Below are 22746 nucleotides of genomic sequence, written 5' to 3'. Positions count from 1 at the left end.
TTGGCAATGACTTGAATTCAGGAAATATTGGTTTGCATTTGTTCTCTAATTTTGAGGCTACAAACCACCAAGTAATTTTGGAGGGAGGTAGGGTAAGTAAATACTTCATCTCAGCATCCAGTAAGATACGACTATTGAGTTAATTCACTAATTTTACTACTTACTTTTCAAGAGAGATACAAAGTAGCAGGCTAATGGTACCCACCCTGTTTATTTATGGTGCTGTAACATACTTTTTCTTCATCACTTACTTCACAGTAGTGAAGAGCCAATATCCACAAGTGAGAAACACTAACCCCAAATAGATACATTTATAAAAAATGTTTTTGTATGCTAATTTTCCTTATCTCCTTTCTTATAAATAGCAGGTTATTATATTTGACCCTGGCAAAATGTTTTAATTAGGCTGCCCATGGATATTTCAGTAAAGTTGAATTTTTCTGACATTTCAAACATAACCTTGTATCTTCCATGCTTGCCTCCTAGTATTTTAAATCTATAGTGTGTTCCAGCTGCAGAAATTACCATGGTTACTTGTTATACTAGTAGTGAACTACAGTTGGCATTTAAAAGTACTGTGCTATCTTGCTACTGCATTGAAAATGACACCAGTATCTCAATAATTGCAATATTAAGAGTTAATATAAAAACCTGGAGAAATATGATGAGACAATTGTCCATTGTGCAAGATGTTCTTAAGAGCTGAAATGCATTTAACAGTCTACTGGGGGATATATTATATTGGTGTTCTCTGAAAGCTCATTTTCATGGCAAATGTGGGTTTATATTACTAGTACTATTGAATGGTTATAGGGTTATACTCTCTGTTTCTTTGTGTGCTTTCTCTTGGAAATGTATAGAGCATTAGTACTTCTTTAGGTAGAAAATGATTCACATTTAATAAGAAATAATTAACAGAGAACACACAACATCTGGTTTGCTAAATGTACTCTATGTCTAGGGTAAGTTTCTGTGGTTGAGTTAATTGGATCAGAGTATTCAATTCTCTGCAAACCAGCCAAAGTTTTATTAAGGAAGGTCCCAGTTAATGGTTTTCTTCTAAGTTACTATTTAACCATACACTCCTGCTTCTAAAAGAGCTTTAGGAATTCTTGGGGTCATTTTCGCATGCCTCTCATAGACCTCTCAACCTTACTCGACTCAGAAGACTTCCTGGAAATCATCTAGTAGAATTCAGGCCAGTGACCCATGCTGCAGTACAGATGTCTCTGCTTACCTGCACTGGTGCCTGCACCGGATGTGAGGTCTCCACCCATCAGACCACCTGTTGATAAAAGAGGAAAATCAAAAAGGAGAAAGGCTAAAGGCCCACAGAACAAAATGCTTTACCTTTAGCAACTCGGTATTTGTCCTCTCTAGAGAGTCATAAACTTGTAAAGTACTACCTAAGTCAGATGGCTGACATTTGTTTTACTGTGACATGCTGTGCTCAAATGTTAAAAATAAATTCAATCACTGACATTTTGCAGAATCTTTTTTTTTCCCCTAGGGAAGATTACATTTTAAAACTCAGTCTTTGAATAGTCTCTATATTTCTACTATTTCTAGTGTAAGCTGAGGCTTCATATAAAGAAAAAAGGGAAAAAGAAAAAGAATTTTAAGACTAAAGCTCTAGCTGCTCAGAAGACTACATATTGAAGTCTAGGTCTTTCTAAACATATATATATATATATATATATATATATGTATGTATATATATATATATATATATATGTATGTATATATATATATATATATAATCAATTTTGTAATTGATGCTAAAATTGTCTAGAATTCTGATTTCATAAATTTACCCACACTTTCAACATGAATTGTACTGACACAATGCATTATGTTAAAATTATATTTTCTTGTAAAAATGCTTTTCAGAGAGGTTACAGTTACATCAGTAAGGTAACAAGTACATTTCTTATTGAGCATTGTTACCTCTCCTTTGTTTTTCTCCCCACAATGAGTTTTGACTGCTACAAATTTAGAAACATGTATTTATTCGTTGTTAAATTAAGAAACAACATTGATAATGTTTATTTATGAGAACTGGGGCCTTTCAATAAGATGCTGAATATGATAATTATTTCTAGATTTTAAGAAATAGGACAGGAAAAATAGTAAGACTATCATCTTCATTTTCTAATTGCTTCTAGGTGATATTTTATTATTATTACTTGGCTCAGGTTTTGGAGTTAGGAAATATCCATTACATTTTACAAACAATGTTTATTATTTCCCATTGAATACTGCTTTGAAAACAAAGTATCAAATTTTAAAAATGAGCTTGAGTTTCTGAAACAAGAAACTGAAATGTTTTAGAACATGATTTCAAAGAACTATATATGATTACTGAAAATTGATATGAAAAACTTAAAATACTAAAGACATAGAGAATTACACAATGAAGTCCTTCATATGTATTCCCCAGACTCAAGACTTATTAAGTCTTGTAAAAGAAAAAAAACTCTTCCACAAATAAGCTGCTTTTACTGCAGTTAAATATGCTTAAGATCTATTAAAAATTTCCAGAGGAGTGTTTTCTTAAAAATAAGACACAAATATATGATGGTTTGCTACATGTGGTTTAGAAATACAATTTTTTTTATGTTACTTGTAGAAAAATGAAGGAATGGCTTAGTGATATGCAGTATACAGTGAATTATTTCCCACTGCCAACTTGGAAATAAAGAATCCCTTCAAGATTCTTTAAATCCAGTGGAGAAACAGTGCAGAACAACATAATGAACTTAGCTTCATGTGAGTACTAAGAATGGCGAAGCCTTTTCCTTAGCACTCATTTCATTTCTCTAGGACAATGCAAGTTTAAGAATCTTGGAATTGTAGAGACAAATTATGATAAATGTATGCGAGTCTGCGATTTGATCTTAACTCCACTTCTAACTCAGCTCTGTTTTTGTTCCTTACTTCTTAGAAATCATGCCATCCTATCTCATTTCCTTTCCACCTTAAGTCCTTTGCAGGATGAGTTATTGTATAAGTAAATGAAAATTAACCATAATAGTAGATAACTAAATGGGACAATTGCTATCAGATAACACAGGGAAAGGTTTCACAGAAGTAGTGAGAAGGAAAACGACATTTTAAGTGGGAGATGGGGGATCAGAACAGAAAATATGTAGACATGATATTTGACATCTCATCTGAGAAAGTAGGTGATTAAAATATAGCCACTTGAGAAGATAGGTGATAGTCTGCGTAGAAACATTGCAGATTATAAAATGTTTTGAAAGGTACGCTAAAGGACCTAGGCTTTATCGTTTAGAAGACATACTAGGGGGCAGAAATTAAGCAATGAAGGAATAGAAAATGAGTGACCGACATGTATCTCACAGATAAAAGTCTTTGACTTTTGCAAAATGTTTTCTTCCAATGATTTGTTAACCATCATGTTCTTCTGAGACATACCTGTGTTACCTGCACTTGGAGGCCGATGTGTCACACCTGGAGACATACTATTCCTTTGCAGAGAAGGGTGGGCCAGTGGCAAAAGGTTGGGGTTTCCCAGCGAGCTGACAGGGTTGCTGTAAACCAAACTGTTGTGGCTGGACACTGGGATAGAAACTGGCATCTCAAAATTGGGAGGTGGAACAGCCTGTAGGGAGAGAGAAAAAGAGAAATCCTCAAAATGGAGGTGAAGAGAACAATGGCAGACGCTCTCAAGTCCAGATAGCATTTGCTTTTCCAAGCATTCCAAATTCTGCATGGTGTGAAGAAGAAGATCATTAAGAAGCGCTTTTGAGATGGGAAATCATAAATTGATTTCATTAATGTGCTTCAAACTCTTTGCAACTATGAGAAAAGGTTTCACTTTTGTTTAAAACAAAGCCCCATTTCATTAGACTCCATTGTCTCTGAATTCCATTCTATCAAGTAATTGTTCATTTGTGATACTTGAATCTTATGCCAGGAATGACTGTAAGATCAAAGGTACATGATTATGATAACTTCACAGAGAAAAAGGGGGATTAAAATGCAAACCAGAACCTGGGTTTAATTGCTTATTGAAGCATATTTATGCAGAAATTTAATGATATAAAATCATCTCCAAGCATGTGAATAGCACATACAGTTTAATTATTATTTTTAAAAGTCTGTCTTTTAAAAGTAACTCGAAAGATAATAGGCATTTTAAGATACAGGTTTCAACAGAGCAAGTATCATTCAATAACTCTTATTTAAAATGATAGCTCAGAAAATATATGATGCTTCACATTTTGGTATCTATGCACTACCTCTGCCACATGGCGAGATCCTGAGCAAGTTAGCAAATGTTTAGTGAACTGAAGCAGTGTGCATGTCTAATTAGAGCAATTCAGGACCCAGTGCTTGACTTTTGGGTATTATTTTGGCAATCGAAGTAAAATTATGTTTCTGTTTCTGTTTGCACTAATTTCAGTTATAAACATTTTTTTCCTTTTTTTTCAGCATTATAAATGAAATCACTGCTTGAATCCATCAACAGAAGACTACTGGTATCAGAGCTTATCACATTCTTAAAGTTGTATATTCATATATAGACAAACACAGATTGAAACAAGCCCTCAGAGGTGTGTGTGTGTGTGTGTGTGTGTGTGTGTGTGTGTGTGTGTGTGTGTGTGTGTGTGTGTGTGTGTGTGTGTGTGTATTTTTGCTAGTTTTTTCTCTAGGGCTAACACCAACTACTCATTCCTGGCTGGATGGCTGGCCTGCATCACCCTACTTGCAGTATCTCTGTGACTATGATTCTGAGACTGTGAGACTGTGCTTTGTTAATGCTTTTCTCTCACAGTCTTCATCTCCTATTTCTTCCTATTTCCTGTTCTTGGATATATAAATATTGAAAAGAGTAAATACTTCATAGTTTTTCCTTTTATATGCCTTTGATTCTTCATTGTTTTCAAGGCAAATAGAAAAATGCTCAAGTGATAATTTAATTCAAACATACTCTTTTAGGTCATTCATTTGTTCTAAATGAGGTAACAGAAAATACACATGGCATAGTGGAACTCAAATATCTGATAAGTAATCAAAGACTGGATACATGACCAAATATCTAGAGCTCTTTTTTCTTTTTTCTTTTTCTTTTTTTGCCAGTCCTGGGGCTTGAACTCAGGGCCTGAGCACTGTCCCTAAGTGTCTATGTGCTCAAGGCTAGTGCTCTACCACTTGAGCCACAGCACTACTTCCAGCTTTTTCTGAGTAGTTTATTAGAGATAAGAGTCTCACAGACTTTTCTGCCAGGGCTGGCTTCAGACCGCGATCCTTAGATTTCAGACTTCTGAGTAGCTAGGACTACAGGTGTGAGCCACCAACACCTAGCTTCAAGAGCCTTTTAAAAACAACAGTATGTATTAGTGTGTATTGCAATGACTATAGAGTGAATAAAATATTGTATCCATTCACTAATGGTCCAAGAAAGCCAAAGGCTGGTGATACACACCTATAACCTTGGGTATTTGGGAAGTGAAAGTCAGATAATGGTCTGGGCAAAAAATTAGCAAGACACCATCTCAATAAATAAGCCCAGTATGTTGGTGGACATCTGAATCTCGGCTAGCTACCTGTGAGGCACAGGTAGAAGGCTCATGATGGTCTGAGGCTGGAACTAGGCACAAATGTGAGATGCTAACATAAGAACAACTAAAGCAAAAATGTACTAGGCTCTTTTAACTCTCTCCCAGGGTACATGGTCCTTTTTTATAAACCCTTTTGAGTTTGCCAATCGTATCATGATGTTAGGCCACACCATTACCTCTCTAGACCCAGAGCTGTGGTACTCCACAGAGGTGGGAGTATTCGGGGTAGTCTTCTCAGTATCTTTGAGAGTCACAATGCTGGTGGGGTGTATTGAACCCTATGAGCCTTTCATCATGCTCAGAATAAAAGGAGCTTCTACAAAGTCCAGCTTTGACCAACTCCTATTATCTCATCTGTCAATCTGCCCCTCCCTTTATCATTCTTGACTCATTACAATGGTTAACTCCTCGTTAGCTCCTCCAAATCTTGGCTAGACACCTTCCCTTCTTAAAGAAACAAATTTTGATCACCCTTAAATGTGTGTGGTCAAGTGTCTACGTGTTTTAGATGTTACTGGTCTTGAGCTGAGGTCTCATGCTTGCTAGATAGCTGCTGTACCACTTGAGCCATACTCCTAGCTCTCTAACACCCTATTTAATCCTGCTCACCTTGCTCCCTTTACCCCTCTCCAATCTTGCCTTGCTCCCAACCTCTTTCCCATCTTGTAGAATGTTGGTCCTTTAGAATATTGGTCACCCAATGTATTCTGCAATCAAAGTTTTAAAGTCTTGCTGTAAGGCAACCCTAAGCCTACTCTACTTTTCTTACATGAAATGAGTAGCAAGTCACAATACTAATACACAAATAGAAGCTAAGGACCAGTGGCTCACACCTGTAACCTAGGCTGAGATGTGAGGTGAAATGAGCTGGTGTACAGAAGCTTGTGAGACTCTTATCTCTCTGTAACTACAAAAAGTCTGAAGTGGGGTGTGGCTTCAGTGGTAAAGTGCTAACTTTGAGCAAAAATAGAAGCTCAGGGACAGTGCCCATACCCTGAGTTCTAGCCCCCAGAACGAGCAAGAAAAACAACGTCTATAATATACTGAATGTTAGTCATTGAGCAGGTGCAAGACTGTTTAATTTATATTTTCAATGTGATGCAAACCTTTCAGCATTCCTTCATTGCAGATTTAATGCTTCCTTTCTAAATTGGTAAGATTTGGGTAAGTTATGCAAGATCACCTAGCATGTGGCAGAGAGTTTTGATTTTGATATAAAATCATTGGACAATACACTGTAAGGTTTTTGTTGTTGTTGTTGATGATGATGATGATGATGATGATGATGATGATGATGATGATGTGGGGCTTGAACTCAGGGCCTGTCCCTGAGCTTTTATGCTTAAGACTGGTTCTCTACCACTTTTAAGCCACAGTGCCACTTACAGTTTTCTGGTAGTTAATTGGAGATAAGAGTCTCAAGGACTTTCCTGCTCAGGCTAGCTTTGAATTACGATCATCATATCTCAGCCTCCTGAGTAGCTAATATTATAGGTGTGAGCTACCAGTGCCTGGCCATTGTAAGTTTTTTGAGAGAAATAATCTATTGTAACCAGAAACTGTTCCTTAAACAAATAATTGCTGGGTATTACTACCCTGTTATTTGTGAACCACATAAATAATAAACTCAGCAGGTTTTCATGGAATGTGGGTGAAATCTTAGGAAAACATAAACCATACAAACTCCTTTTGTTCATATTTAATCAGTGTCCATAAAGCTATCTTATGGTTATAGATGTATTCATTTTTACACAATGTAAATGGTTATAAACATGTCACTGTTTCTGAGCACCTAAAGATTAGCTACAAAACTATATCTTCCCTGAATATTCTATAGAATCTTGATCACCTATCATTAGAGAGCAAAGTTCATACACCCCATCCCTGGGTGATAATACACTCATTTAATTATTAATAATTATGCCATAAATTTTGAACTTTCATAGCAATCAGTTCAGTGAAAAATCCACTTTATTCCTCCCATCTTCTGACCGTAATTCTCAATAATTATTTAGTTTCTAACATTTAGGATCAAAACCAATTTAATAATGATTATTATGAAATAAATTTGTATTAGCCAAATGACAGTCAGAATTTTGTTATCAGAGTATACTTCAAATATTTGGAATTCATAAAATATGCCAATATCATTTGCAATCTCTTTCTTTTTTAAAAAATCTGCATTAGGAACTACCTGTGATAATTTGGAACTGAATTGCAGGCTTGAATATGACTACAGTCAGAAGATCACTTAGAAAAAAACAAGTACTTTTCAATCAGAAATCTGTTACAGTTACAGTTATATAATAATTTGTCACATAATGAGGCAAGTCATTTGATCTCCCTTGACCTCGATTTCCTCATCTGAGCATGAAATGGTTACACACATACAGAGACTGAACAACTTTGAAAATTTTGGGGGAAATGTAGAGTTTATTGCAGCATATAACTGCTTCCAAGAAATTGGCATTGTTTTTTTTTTTTCTTTTTGACTTTTCAACATTGGGAAACTTTAAAGATCTACATCAAAAAATGTTACATAGAAAACTAAGGCTGGAGAGTAGCTTAACATTTCAAACTTGCAAAGATCTCAGGCCTAGGCTGCAAATTTTTAGAACTCTCAAGTCAGAAAGGCAGGCTTTGGGTGATGAAGGTAAATTACATTCTGTAGGCTGGACTGGGTATATGATTTGCAAGATCAAGTACAGAGTGAAAAGGTGGAAGAGTTCTTGTTTAAAAGAATTAAGTATTAAAACTATTTTTATTTTCTTTAAGTATTTGAACAAAGGAGTTGCCATGCAACAAAGCGGTTTATGAATACAGTGTGTCTCAATGTCTCCATACCCATACCTCCCAGCATAATCCTTCTCTCACTTTTCTTAAATTTTGTAGTATATATATTGAATTTTTGGCTACATTCTCCTATCTTTTTCTTTTCATTTTCTACCTCTTTACCCTACTTAACCCCTCCCCACTCCTTTCAGGAGTTTCAAGATCACAGTGGCAGAACCGATCATGAGGCCCAGCAGTCTGAACACAGGGCTAGGTTTCACACCCACCAAGTTCTTTTGGCTTTAGGAGATGCAGACTAAGCGATAGCTAATTTTTTTTACTTTCAATCCCTAACTAAGGTGATAATGGTTATTGAACTACCTCAGCATCGTCTAAAGGATATTTGACAAAACACAATTTCCCCAAACTTATGACAAAATAAGTCTGATAATAAAATCAAGTAATAAATCAGGTGTTGATTGTCCACATTTGTAATCCTAGTAACTCAGGTGCTGAGACTTGAGAATTAGGGTTTGAAGCCAGTTGGTACAGGAAAGTCTAAGAGAGATTCTTATCTCCATTCACCAAAAAGCTGGAAGTAGAGCTGTGGCTCAAGTAGTAGAGTACCATCCTTGAGCAATAAAAAGCTAAGGGATAGTGCATAGACCTTGAGTTCAAACCCCAGTACCGACACGAATATCATCAAATAGTTCATTTTCAATAAAATATTTTAAGAGGGCTTCTATTTAATACAAACAATTGAACTGAGTCTCTCTCCTCTCTCTCTCTTCCCATCTGTTTCTCTCTCTCTCATCCCCTCACCCCCCCCCCCACTTCCCTCTTCTATTAATAATGATAGCCTTAAGTCACAAACAACAATTACAAGGCTGTAGAGCCCCTAGGAGAGGAAGACAAATCACATAACTCTGACAACTCTGATAACTACTGACTACCCAGTACTGGTATCTAAATTTCATCAAGGCTGACTGCAGAGTGTGGCAGGTCCCTACAATCCTCAAAATGTGAGACTGTCCTTATTCTCTGATCTTTTTAGTATTTGCTCTATGTTCTCTCACAATTGATATAAAGTCCAATACAGTCATTACATGGTCCCCTTTGGCTTCACCATAACCATCCCTCACCAGAACTACACCTGTGTCGGGTCCATCTTCATCCTGTCTTCTTGAAGAGTTGTGTCACCTTGTTCCCATCAGATCCACATACTCAGCTTTCTCTTTTCCTTTCTTCCTTCCTCCCTCCCTCCCTTCCTCTCTCTCTTTCTCTCTCTTTCTTTCCTCCTTCCTTCCTTTCTTTCTTTCTTTCTTTCTCTTTCTTTCTTTCTTTCTTTCTTTCTTTCTTTCTTTCTTTCTTTCTTTCTTTCTTTCTTTCTTTCTTTCTTTCTTTCTTTCTTTCTTTCTTTCTTTCTTTCTTTCTTTCTTTCTTCTCTCTCCCCCTTCCTTCCTTCCTTCCTTCCTTCCTTCCTTCCTTCCTTCCTTCCTTCCTTCCTTCCTTTCTTTCTCTCTCTCTCTCTTTCTTTCTTCAAGCATTCTATCTCTGCATAAATGTAACTTTAAGTAATTTTTCATTATAACTCCTAGGTACAACATCATTTCTTTCTCTTCTCAGTACATTATTTCAAGAAGTTATACTGTCTCCCCCCCCCCACTTCTTTGTTTTTTCTTTACTCTCAACTAATCTTGAATTTACTTCTACCTCATTCAGCTTAGTTCCTAACTCTTGGTTGGTTAAATGGAGCTGTTTTTGCTTGCTGTGCGAAGCATGGCAAACCCAGCATGAGGAAATGCTGCATGACAAGATTCCAAATCACCCATGAATTATTTCATGTAATTGAGGAATATGGGCTTACATTATATTATGCCAACAGGTGACTGAAATATTAAAATTTCTGTTTTAAAAGGGAAACTCTTCAAACTGGGTCTTCGAAATAGGAAAACAATCTTGTGATGTTTTTAGAGGTGGAGACACTTTCTGCACACAAAGGGCAGAGTGTCTTGGCCCTGCCATAAATGTTTTAGCAGCTGTGGAAACTTTCAACAAAACTGACTTCCAGCAACTGAGAGCCATGTGTCAAAACTTGGTTTTGCATCGTGGAAACTGAAACACTTAGTAAAGACACAAGGATTCTGTGGTACCGCTGGGAGCTGCGTGATTCCTAACAGCGCTGCCCATGAACTTTCATGTGGTTTGTCATCTTCCTGTCCCACACCACTGTACCTCATGAAAAATCAGGAATCTTGCATTTGAGCTCTTTGCAAGACAGGGTGAAATGCTGTGAGGGGCCTGGCATGTCTTTTACCTTAAACCATGCAGATAGCAGTCAAATGTGCATTTCCTGGAATTTGAGGAGTAAATCTCCAGCACTGCATGATTTTGCCTCTTTCCTAATTAGGCAGGACATTTCCCTTCTACCTGAAACATTGAGTGTGTTTTGCCTTGAATCCTACTTTGTATATAGCAGTTCTGAACTAGCATAATATAAATATATATGTAATATAGTAAATACAAGTATAAATTTAGAAAAAAATCAGCCTATAAGAACTGAAAGTTCTGGGCAAATGAAAATCCCAATACCATTTCATAACTGAAGAATTCTGGTGTTGGTAATAAATATATGAGGCTGTATATAATAAGGAATATTTCATTGGATTAATTGTGCACACGGAATGTGCTGCATATGGTACTTGAGTTTGTGAAACCTTTAAGGTTGTACAACATCCTCATTAGAGTTTTCTCTTATGATACAGGGTGATAAAATTTTAGATTTAGAGTCAGGTGCCAGTGGCTCACACCTGTAATCCTAGCTACTCAGGATGAGGATCGTGGATCAAAGCCAGCCCGGGCAGGATAGTCCATGAGACTTATCTCTGATAAACCACCAGAAAACCAGAAGTGTTGCCGTGGCTCAAGTAGTAAAGCATTAGCATTGAACTGAAGAGCTGAGGGACAGTGCCCAGGCCCAGAGTTCCAGACCCATGACCGACAAAAATAAAATTGGATTTAACAAAATTATATCGTTGACATTTTATTCAAAAGGACATGTATTTATGAGGATAGGATTTTTGATCTGAGTTCATTTTGCTAATAAGTTTTACATGGTTCAGTGTAATCCAATACAAGCTGAATGTGTACCTGTTATGGAAAAACATTAATTTCTCTGGTGAGTGATGCTGTGGATTTGTCCTAGAGCTTTTGCTCCCATATATCTGCATGTATAATCCACAAAACATATGTTCACTGCAGTGTTATCCTCAATACACAAGTTTAGGCTGTGTTTTTTTTTTTTTTTTAGTTCTCAGATAATATACTTTTCCAAAAATGAATTCATTACCTACTAAGGAGCCTGTACAATTACAGTTCATACACTAACATTAGTTATTTCCATTATGCCATAAAATAAACCATGTTTGACAACCAAAATACAGATGTTACATACTTCCCGTCTTCCAAACATGTGAACAAACAAAATAATACATGCAGAGTTATTTCTCTTAAATATCTGGCAAGGCATATGACCAATTGTTAGAAATTTCTGATTTGGTTAAGAAAAATTTTAGCCAAATGTTAAGCATGGGAAATGTTGGTGTAGTCAAAGCAGATAATATTCTGATGAAAGCTTTAAAATTCACTGCAGCACACAAACCTTGGAATCTTACCATGAGATCTCATGCAGTCTGTTTCCCGAAGCAAGCATTAGCTTTAACCCTTCAGTGCTGTTGTTGAATTTCAACAACAGGGTTGAAGTTTTGTTTAGAAATCAGCTTTTATGTAGGTGAGGATTGCCAGTTTACATGAAAAGATTACAGTTCCAACTTGCGTATCTGATCACCACCTATAATGTATATCTGTGTATTCACAGAACATCTTTAAACTACTTATTTGCTGTTTTACTAGTATATTGTGACTTGCAGGAAGTGTGTTTTAAAAGACTGTGCAAATTTAGGGTGTGTCCCATAGATCTTTCTCTTCCTCTTGTGAATTGCTCTATGTCTGAGTGAACTTCTCAATGGCAACGTTTTGAGATTATGTAATTTCAGTATCCCGCAGTGTTTGCTTTTTTAAATGCACTGCTGTAGGATGAGATGGCTATTTTATCTGACTTTTCAGGGCTTCTTAGAGCAAGCCATCACTGACAGGGTTAAGGTATGTTACTGCAGCGGTTATCAGCAGACCAGCCATCTACCTTTGGTACTTACAGGAATTTTATGACTCTTGATCATATTATCAAATTCTTCATTAATTTTTTTGTATTTTTCTTCAGTGCGTGGGGTGAGTGCATAAGAGGAATCAGGATCAGGGCTTTCACAGCCTTTGTTTTCTTTCTTGTTCAATGCCTGCCAGGTTCAGAGAAATACCAAGAGTAAAAAAAAAATGAAGGATGTTTCGAGTACTTACACACAATCTTTGCCTGCTGATCATTAGATCAATGTCTTCATTAATTTTTCTGTACTTGTCCTCAGACTCAGGGCTGTGACCTACTGAATCGTCCGCATCCGGATCAGGGCTGTCACAGCCATTAAGGCCCTTCTTTCTTAACGTCTGAAACAACATAATTTGGAAAGTTCAGACCTAGACAAAAGCTGTAGGAGACATTCACAGATGATATAGAAATTCAAGCTGTCGATAGAGTTTTGGGTTATTACATATGCTATATGACATTAGAAAAAAGACATAACAGAGAGAAAGCATGAGTCATTTCAGAGTGTTCACCAGCAGGTGAACAAATTTCACAGGAAACATGCCTTTTGTAGTTTAATTCCATCAGTGAACAAAGAGGGCTGAAGTTTTGTGATGTGGAAATTATCTAGAAATATCGACTGAAAAACAATTCCAGCAGAGTACAATTAATGCGCCAAATTGTAATACTGTTTTTACCCACAGAAAATTTAGAATTACAAATATGACACAATTTTAGAATTTGTGATGAGGACGAATGCAAAAATGTTGCGAATATACCACTGAATTTAACATAATGACTAATGGCGTCCTGCCTCTCATCCTATACCAATCACTTAATGGCAAAAGAAAACCCAGCTAACAGTCTCAGTAAGCACAGATAAGAATGTTTGGATGGCTGTCATTTGGATAATTACCTTTGTTTGTTAGAGTTCTGGAGACTGTGAAAATTTGCATTGACACTTAGAATACCAAGAAGTTATCCCCTAAACATTAGCTGGATGAAAAGTCAGAACAGCTGAAATTAGGGCTTCATTATCCTGAGCTGGGTAAGGAATCTAAAGAGTATTGCAAATAACCAAGTAAGTAACTACCAAATAACAACTGTTTTTCCTGGTTCTGGCTGAGCAGGATCCCTGAGACTGTCTTCTGACCCAAGAAAGTGTCAGTGTTGCTTAGCATCATCTTATATGTTCAGATGTGCATAGCTTTTGACCTTTTGGATAGGGACACAAGACGTTTTTATATCTGTTGCTATTGTTTTTAATGTACTTATAATGTACTGTGTGATTTTTTTTGTTCCTTTTGTATGTCCTTCCCCCATGGTATAACCCATGTTTTCACTGTATTTGATTCCGGTGGCCTGCACCTTGTATATACGTTTTTCTAATTTGAGGAGGGGAAGGGAAATAACAAAATACTGAAATAAGGATACAGGTTGACCCATTGTAACAATGAGATATACAACACACTATGTTGAAAACTAACTTTATAGCTTGGGGTGGGGGATAGAGGAGCTAGGGAGGTGGGAGGGAAGGGATGGTAGGGGAAAAACAAATGAGGGGGTAACATTGCCTGATAAGAAGTGTACTCATTACCTTGCTCATGTAACTGTAACCCCTCTGTACAGTATTTTTACAATAAAAATATACTAAAAAAAGAAAATGTCAGTGTTATCATGAACCTCCTGTCTACTGGATATAGATCTGGTTTTGTTTTCAGCTGTCACTGAAGAATAAATACTAATATAACAGAGCAGGAGTTTGAAAAAGTATGACTTTGGAGTCCTGATGTTTTCTTTTTTAATGATGGTTGTCAACTTATTGCACACAATCAGATGTACAGAGATACTGTTATGTTTTTAGAGAGCATAAAACCATGAGATTCAGCACAAAGCTCACTATTTTAATTATTAACAGACTAACAACAGTTGTTAATTTCCCTGGTATTAACTACCAGGATCAGTTGCAAAGAGATGTGTACCTATGTGTCTCTCATTAATGGAAAGTTCAGCAGAGCTCATCTTTATTAAAGACAGAATGCACAAACAAATAAAGCAAAAGCTGCAACATCCAGTGAAGGAATTGAAAGCTGAGATAACACTCCATCTTTAATTCATGCAATTGGGGAAGATAAATAAAACAACTTGAGTTTAAAAAGGAGTGTCAGTCTCAGGATTTTTTTAAACTTCTTGGCTCTCATCAAGGTGTAATAAGTATAATATTCCTAAGTTTCTGAGAAGGTGAAAATTTCTATTAAGAGATCAAGTAGAGAGCTACTATTTCTTAAACATCTAGGATGCCTTATAGTACTGTAAATATTTATTAATGTTATAGTGGTATAATATAACAAATAAACATATGGTTACAGCTTATTATGTGGTAAAATGTTTGAATATTAAAACGAATATTTTGACACAAGATGGAAAAAATATACATTTATAATCAGGAATTGGTGGGGCCACCTGTCCCCCTATCATGGATCTATAGTCATCTACAGTCATCAGCTTGTAGAAGTTCCCTACAATAATACTATAAGCCACTACTCCTTATCAGAATAGTCTGATTTTCTTAACTTCCTAGCTCATATTAGCATTATCTCAACTACAAGAGATTTCTTCTGGTTGATAACTGCTTGCTGTATTATGATGTGCTTCTGACTTCATCTCTGTGTATCCTTGAGATTTTAAGGTTAATTTTTTAAGGGTCTTGTATTGTACTCATATTTTCACAAGAAATCACTTAGGATATAGCTAGATGCCAGTGGCTCATACCTGTAATCAAAGCTACTTAGGAGGCTGAAATTGGGAAGATATAGAAGTCTGAGGCCAGCCCAGGAAGAAAAATCCACGAGATTCCCTTCTCAGCTCTAAGCAGAGTTGTGCATATATTGGGTATGCTAGCTGAGAGAGAAAGTCTAAAATAAGTAGATTGTGGCCCGAGTATGCATACAGGGGCAGGAAGTAAGACCCTATCTCAAAGTTAACCAGGGCAAAAAGGGCTGGAGGTGTAGTTCAGCAGTAGAGTGCCGGCCTAATAGGTGCGAGGCCTTGAAACTGCTTTCTCTCATTTAATAAAAATCCCTTATGTAAACAAAAATAGGTAAGATCAAGAAAATAGCTAACATTTTTCCAAAGTTATCTATGTATATTTCTGTAAATTTATAAAAATATATAACCTTGAATTTAAATTCTTATATGATGTTAATTTATAGTCTCAAAAATAGACAGTAGATTTTTAATGTGTACCCCCATCTTTTATCCAATAAATCTCATTGTAAAAATCATGGTTGTTTTGATATGCAGATTTTTGACAACAGAACGCAAGGGTTAGGAGAGGCCTATCAACTGTCATGCAGTCCATCTGGCACATACATGTGTGCTAAATATTCTTACAAAGCATTGCAGGGACAGATATTTTGTTTGGTTCATAGAAATCCAAACATTCCTTATACTTTACTGCAATATTGCTACAAATATTAACTCATTCTCTCTCAAAAGACTTTTACAAAAAGTTTAGGGAAACCTTATGTCACATCTCAATCCAGCCTGGCAAGGTAAGGTAGTCCAGGAATCAGTGGGCACACACACACAGACACACACACACACAGACACACACACACACACACACACACACACACACACACACACACACACACACACACACATCCTACTGAGAGTCTCATGGACTTTCTCGCTTGGGCCATCTTCAAATTGTGATCCTTAGCATCTCAGCCTCCTGAGTAGCTAGTATTATGGGAATTATCCATCCGCACCTGGCTTCACTTATTGTGAAGGAAAGATGCAGACCAAATTATTGCCACTCATATCCAACTATATTAATAGATTGAATGCTGCAATAAGTGATGTGCTAATTTTGAAAAATAGTTATGAGAAATGTTTATGTTTGAAAATGTGGTGAAAATATTGATACTTCTTAGACCTCAAGTTTTAGTAAAAGTTGGGAATATCTACTAATAAAATTTTTAGTTCATGGACTGAAAGGATAAACTAGATCACCAACTCACCTTGTCCCTAAACGATTAAATAATGTATTAAACAAACAAAGCAGGTAGAATGGAGTCAGGAAGAAGATGGCAGGGATGAGCCAGGATAAAAAACAGTGGCACATTTTTTCCAATAAATTTTTCTTGTATCTGATTATACTTTGTTTGCCATGAACATCACCAGCGTTTAAGGAATGATTCAAGTTAAATTGTTATTTAAAAAAGATTTGTTGAGATACACAAAAACAAAACCCAAGAGCAAATTAATATTAAGCTCTAAATTTCCATAATCATATGTAACCAGAACACTGGAGAAACTGTTCAAAAATATAATGCTCCGCTGAGTGCTTGAAGAGCACATTTCTGCCAAGAACAAATGATTATGGTGGAATTATAAAGCTCTGAAAACGGAAGTAATGGCACTAACTTGAATACCACTTTGTGAGTGTGGAACTCAGAAGAGCAACTTTATCTTTATTATATGAAAAATGTACAGCTGTTTAATGATGACAAAGGAATTACTGTTAAGAGTCAGTCAAGCCTGTCTACTCACAGTAATGAATAGCCCATATGAAGTAAAAGGCTTACTAAATGAATACATAAGCATTATTTCTTCAAGCATCTTTCTAGCAAAGCAAAACTTTTGCTGCTGGCCATATAAGTGTCTGATTTTTACAACTCTACTTGGTCAGGTAATGTAGGATATTACATCATTCTTTTTTCATGTGTTCTTTCATTCTAAGAGCTGAACATAGTTTCTCTCCTCTTTATCTCTCTGTTTCTGTCTCTTTGTCTCTTTCTCAAACATACCTATACACACATTCAAACAAATTTAAAATCTTAAAGATTTGGTGCATGTCAAGATAAGGCAAGCAATCTACTGAATCCACCAGTTTCTTTAGCTCTGCAAATCTTGAGTAAGCTGGTATACTGGAACCAGCTTGCTACATGAAAATGACACTTTGGGAGTAGATCAATTGCAGAAAATGCTGCGGTATATTCACAAAGCAATGATTGTTATACAGTGAGCTGAAAACAGCCGCTCTTAGAGAAGTAACTAGATTGACAGAAGGTGCCATACTTCAAACAATAAATGGGAGAAAGAGTCCAGACAGGTAATCCAACCACCACGTGGAATCTCTGCTCTCAGACATGTGGACATATGGACCGTATTATTACATTTGTTCATCGGAAAAACTTGAAACATGTATCGACTGATGATGATAGGTGACAGGTGCTTAAAAATTCTAATGAAATAGATGTATGGAACAGACTCCATTTGGTTACTGCAAGGAATAAGATTGAAAAGAAAAAAGAAAAAAGCCACATGGAGCTCTTGCTCCTTATCTTGGCATTATGCTATAAACCAACAAATCATTTTCCTACAACTATAGTCAACACTTCCTCTTTCTTATTAATTAATATTTTAAATTCCTGAGTTCTTTCTTTTAAAAGTTATTTTTTATTACTGAAAAGAAATAACCAAACTATCAGCCATTTTCGGTTCCATGAAGGTATGTGTTTGATATTAAGGCTATCTAAATAAAATTTGGCTTTTGTCAGAGAACTACTATTGCAGACTAAAAGCTTCCAGTCAGCCAATTTCTTTCCATGTCTGCAGCTTCAGGCTGAAAGAATATATGTTTTTATCATTTGGCTTTCATCATCTCTCTTTCTCTATGCCTTCCCATTGTAAGCTGAAATTTCAAATCTTTTTGTGAAAAGCCCCAATTTACTCTCATTAATCTTTGTTAAAATCCAAATACTCACCCTTTCTTGCATAGTGTTACCCTGCCTTCAGAGGGCTGATGTGTCAAGAACACATGAAGGAATTATTAGTTAGTCATATGACGGTTGTGTTCACACAAAAGCCAAGGAAAAAAAGTCGTCCGCTTAAAAAAGGTAGTTGCCTTTCTACTGATCCTCCAAAATATATTTTTGCTCATCTCTCACAGCTGTATGGGGCTAAGTGTCTATGGGTAAGAAGCCCAATAGTCTTCAGAACGTGGTAAATACACATGAGGCCAGGTACTCATGATGTAGCTGTGCAGGACACTGTGGCATCTGGGATGTGGCCACTGTATGATATTGTTTTGTACCTAGAAGCAAGCTATGCAAATTCAAGAGACAAAAATTTGAAGAAATCTATAATATTGTATTATGTTTTAAAAATTCTGTGATTTCCAACATTTAGACCAGGGAAGATTAGGTACTAGGAAATTTCCCCATAGCTTTTAATAATCAAATCTGTGGGCATTATCTGTCTGTATCTGACCATAGCATGATTCTATTTTTTTATTCTAGAAATAATAGACTTTTAAATATCAAAACATTAGCCTAGTTCCAGGTAGATTTTAATTAGATAAAAAAATCATGTTCCATTGAGAGTATAACAATTTATCTTGTACCAAAAGTAATCCATTTGTGGTGAAAATGTAAAAAAAAACCTTGAAAACATAAAACTTGAACAACAATGCATTCTTTTCAATAATGCAGATGCTCTCCAATGAGATATTTATTTCTGTAAGGGAAAGGTGGAGATGGTGGGAGGGGAAACTGAAGATTTTCATTGATGTTTTTTTAAAAATATATTTCCTTTAAAAATACCTTTTGTCAAAAGATATTAATACTGGACTTCATAATTTTTTCCAACTGTTTTTTTTTTTGTGTTCTAGTAAGCAAAATAAAAGACTTTAAGTAAAGATCTAAAACACATTTACTATATTAAATCATTTATTTCCTAATGGCTAGGTGATTTCATATGACTATTCACAAGGTGAGAGTCATAAAGTTAATGAGTCTCTAGTGTGGATGAGGCTTCTAGGGATCTTCTGGCCCTTCCTCCTGTATAGGAAGTACTGTGTCCTTCCTCAAGCAGTGCTCTGTTCTTCTGCAAGGACAGGAGTCTGCAAGTCTCAATTCCTCTTTCAAAGGAAGCTATGGTAGATCATCTTTTGTAAACTTTTTATCACTCAGTTAAATTAATTTCTCCCACCTTCATTTTGTTATATTCATTTCTACTATAGTCTTAATTATACATCATTGATCAGTTATACATTTATTCCCTCTATTATACTCAAAGTTCCTTAAAAACAACCACAACCTTACTTCACAGTTTCGGTATAAAACAACTCGACATAATATAGGTGTTCAGCACAGCAGATGCTACCTAGACAAGTGGAACACACATTTCCATGAATGCATGCAGAGATTTCCCTAGTTGACCAACATTGTCTTTGTTTGCATGTCCCCCTCCCCCCCCCCCTTCATAGTATCCTGGAGTGTAAGAGTGGTTTACTAGTCATCTTGTGTCACTGGAACTTACCAGAAGACCTGGTATGTCACAGGAGTTTCATAAATGTTTGAAACTTTAACAAGGGGAGAAATATGAGGATGAACACACAGAAAAGAATGCTCAATTATTTAGAAGAGTAGCCTCAGAGCAGTGTTTTTGCAATTGCAATTTCTTTTATTTACCATTACATCTGACTACATTTATACCCATTTCATATTAGATTATAACTCAAGATTTATTTTTTATTTTGCTTTATTTTTTTAGGTTTAGTATTTTACTCTATGTAAATATCACAGATTCACTACTTTTTGAAATGCACAGTTTTTAAGTCAGACAATAATGCAGCACAGGCATAATTTATAATTTAAAACTGATTATAGTCAGTATGAAGCTTTTTATCATTAAATGATTAAGAAGGGAGGGGTAGTGGGGTATTGGTGTAAATGTAGAAAATGTGAAAGAATAAGCATTTATAAAAATCTTTGGAAAATAATTTATTGTTTTAATTTTTGGTCAGTTGTGGTGCTTGAAATCAGGGTCTGGGCACTGTCCCTGAGGTTTTCTTTACTCAAGGCTAGCATTCTACCACTTTGAGTCACAGCTCCACTTTTGGTTTTCTGGTAGTTAATTGAAGATAAGAGTTTCATAGACTTTCCTGTTGGGGCTGGCTTTGAACAGTGATTCTTAGATCTCAGCCCTCTGAGTAGCTAGGATTACAGGCATGAGTCACCAGTGCCTGGCTTAAATCTTAAATTCTAAATATATAATCTGCATGATCAATCAGAAAGCAAGAAAGAGGGTACAGAATTAAGTGAATTTCAAGTAGAAAAAAATGGGGGTAGTATTTTAGGCAGAATATAAAGGTTAGGACAGGTAAGTAAAAACTAGGAAAGATCATGGAGAAACTTTTGGGAATGTGAGTTACATAATAGATATCTGAAGTAATCATGTTTTAAAATTTGGGGGCAAAGTTCATCTTTATTTCTGAAGTTTTCAGATACTGGGTGTACTGCTGCATTATCCTCCTAGGGTCTGACATTGGTCTTATTCTGGGCTAGCCTTAGCCTGAAGGAATTCATGGCAAAACGAGGTGATTTTAGGGACAATCAGATGACTCAGGCTTCCTCAGGGTAAGTGCCTGGTTTGGAGTTTTTAAAGAGCCTTCCACCACATTGCTTCTGGAACCCACACAAGAGGTTGTGTCATGAGGCTAGCATCAGGACTGACTTGGGAAGTCAGTACTCCTATCTCTCCTGGATTCATCCAAGAGAGATGTGAAGTCAAATATTAAACAGGGACCATGTAACGATATCATAACTGAAATTCACAAACATATATATATATATATATGTAAATTGAGAAAAAAAAAGGCTAGATTTCCAAGTCTCAAATTGTAGATGTTTTTGAATAATGGATAATACTTGAGATTTCTTAACTAAGAAAAAATGAGATAAACCATAAATTAAACAAAAAATAAGAGCTAGGTGAGAAGTTAATTAATGAAGACCATGAAATAGCTATTTTTTCCATTTTTTTGGTGTTACCTACTTATGGCTGATGCTTTACCACTTGAGTTATGCCCCCACTTCTGGTTTTTTGCTTGCTGATTGGAGAAAAGTGTCTAACAGATCTGTCTGCTTTTGGCTGACTTCAAACTATGATCCACAGATCTCAGCCTCCTGAATACCTAGGACTATAGGCATAAGCTACCACTGCATGCAGAAAGCAGGTTTAGATTTTGTATAAAACATGAACATAATTTTTACATATTAACCTTTTTAGATCAAGATATTTCAAGTACAAATGAGTTACAGGGAAAATGTCTATATCTATAGGTATTGGTGCTTTAAAAATCATTATTTGGATCATCTTTTATAACCATTTCTAACTTACTTTAGTAAAAAAAAAGATGTCTAAGCAATCCTGGGTAATCATATTGTAAAACTATTATTTTTATTTCTGTGTAGGCTCTCATCTAGCAATAAATCATTTTTTTATTCATAAATTGAGTCAGTACATGATTAGTCATTTGAAGTGTGAATACTTCTATCCTAAACCCTCTTTCATCCATTATTTCCGGACTATTTTTTCACAGTTATCATGTATCCTCATTTTGACAGGATTTCCCTTGATTCTACTTATTTATTTGTTTCTTTGTTGTATTGATTTCAGACTACCTCTCCTATTATTCCCTTCCTAGAAATTATTACAACCATTCTAACCAGAAGCCCAGAAGTCATTAATAATTCTATCATCTATCAACCATCATTACTCTTGTTATTTTCTCTCCCATTCTTGGTCCATTTGTTCTTTTACTCTGCTTCCCAGTAAATCTTCCTTCATACTTCTAGAAGCGTCTACCAAAATGCAAGTCTAATTATATAACTATTTTCCTTATAAACCATGGTGGTAGCTCCCAATAGCCATACTACCAATTTGGGGCATTTGTGGTTCCTCATTGGCTTACTAGAGGACTATGATTTGACCAATGGGGACCTTTCTCTTTGTATCATTTCACATATGTTATTCTTGTTTGGCAAACCAAGCAATAATATATTGCCACTTGCAATATATTCTCATTTTTGCCTGGACCAGCCAGACAATGATCCTCCTACTTCCATTCCCCAAATAGCTAGGACTATAGTTGTGCACAATCATAACTCATAGTTGTTTTTGAGTTAGGATCTTGTTAACTTTCCTTCCTGAATTGGCCTAAAACAGTGATCCTTCTATCTTCTGCCTCCTGAGTAGCTAGGAGTATAGGCATAAGCTAGTATGGCTGGTAGGTTTGTACTTTATAAACACTGCTTATCTGTGTTCTTCATTTCTGTCTGGAATATCCTATTTCCTTTTCTCTGCTACACAGCTATTACCTAAAATCATTCTCTACTC

At 35.9% G+C, this 22746-nt stretch overlaps 1 protein-coding gene across 11 annotated transcripts in view; it reads right to left on the bottom strand.

The window, feature by feature from the left end:
* Positions 1-22746, bottom strand: part of Mef2c (myocyte enhancer factor 2C) — a 162919-nt gene that overhangs the window by 35490 nt on the left and 104683 nt on the right. For 8 of the 11 annotated variants that reach the window (XM_042691010.1, XM_042691013.1, XM_042691014.1 and 5 more), the window contains exons 4-6: positions 12774-12917; positions 3439-3625; positions 1238-1285 (exon numbers count right to left, since the gene is read on the bottom strand). In XM_042691010.1, the coding sequence (XP_042546944.1) occupies positions 1238-1285; positions 3439-3625; positions 12774-12917 (379 nt within the window). Of the gene's footprint in view, positions 1-1237; positions 1286-3438; positions 3626-12574; positions 12713-12773; positions 12918-22746 lie in introns of all 11 variants that reach the window. The other 3 variants (XM_042691018.1, XM_042691020.1, XM_042691021.1) reach the window with 2 other exon arrangements.

Source organism: Dipodomys spectabilis, unplaced genomic scaffold (assembly GCF_019054845.1).
Source record: "Dipodomys spectabilis isolate Male_0828 unplaced genomic scaffold, ASM1905484v1 ptg000140l, whole genome shotgun sequence".
Classification (NCBI taxonomy): domain Eukaryota; kingdom Metazoa; phylum Chordata; class Mammalia; order Rodentia; family Heteromyidae; genus Dipodomys; species Dipodomys spectabilis.
The sequence above is the reverse complement of the archived record's forward strand: the minus strand, read 5'-3'. Positions and strand labels throughout refer to the sequence as shown.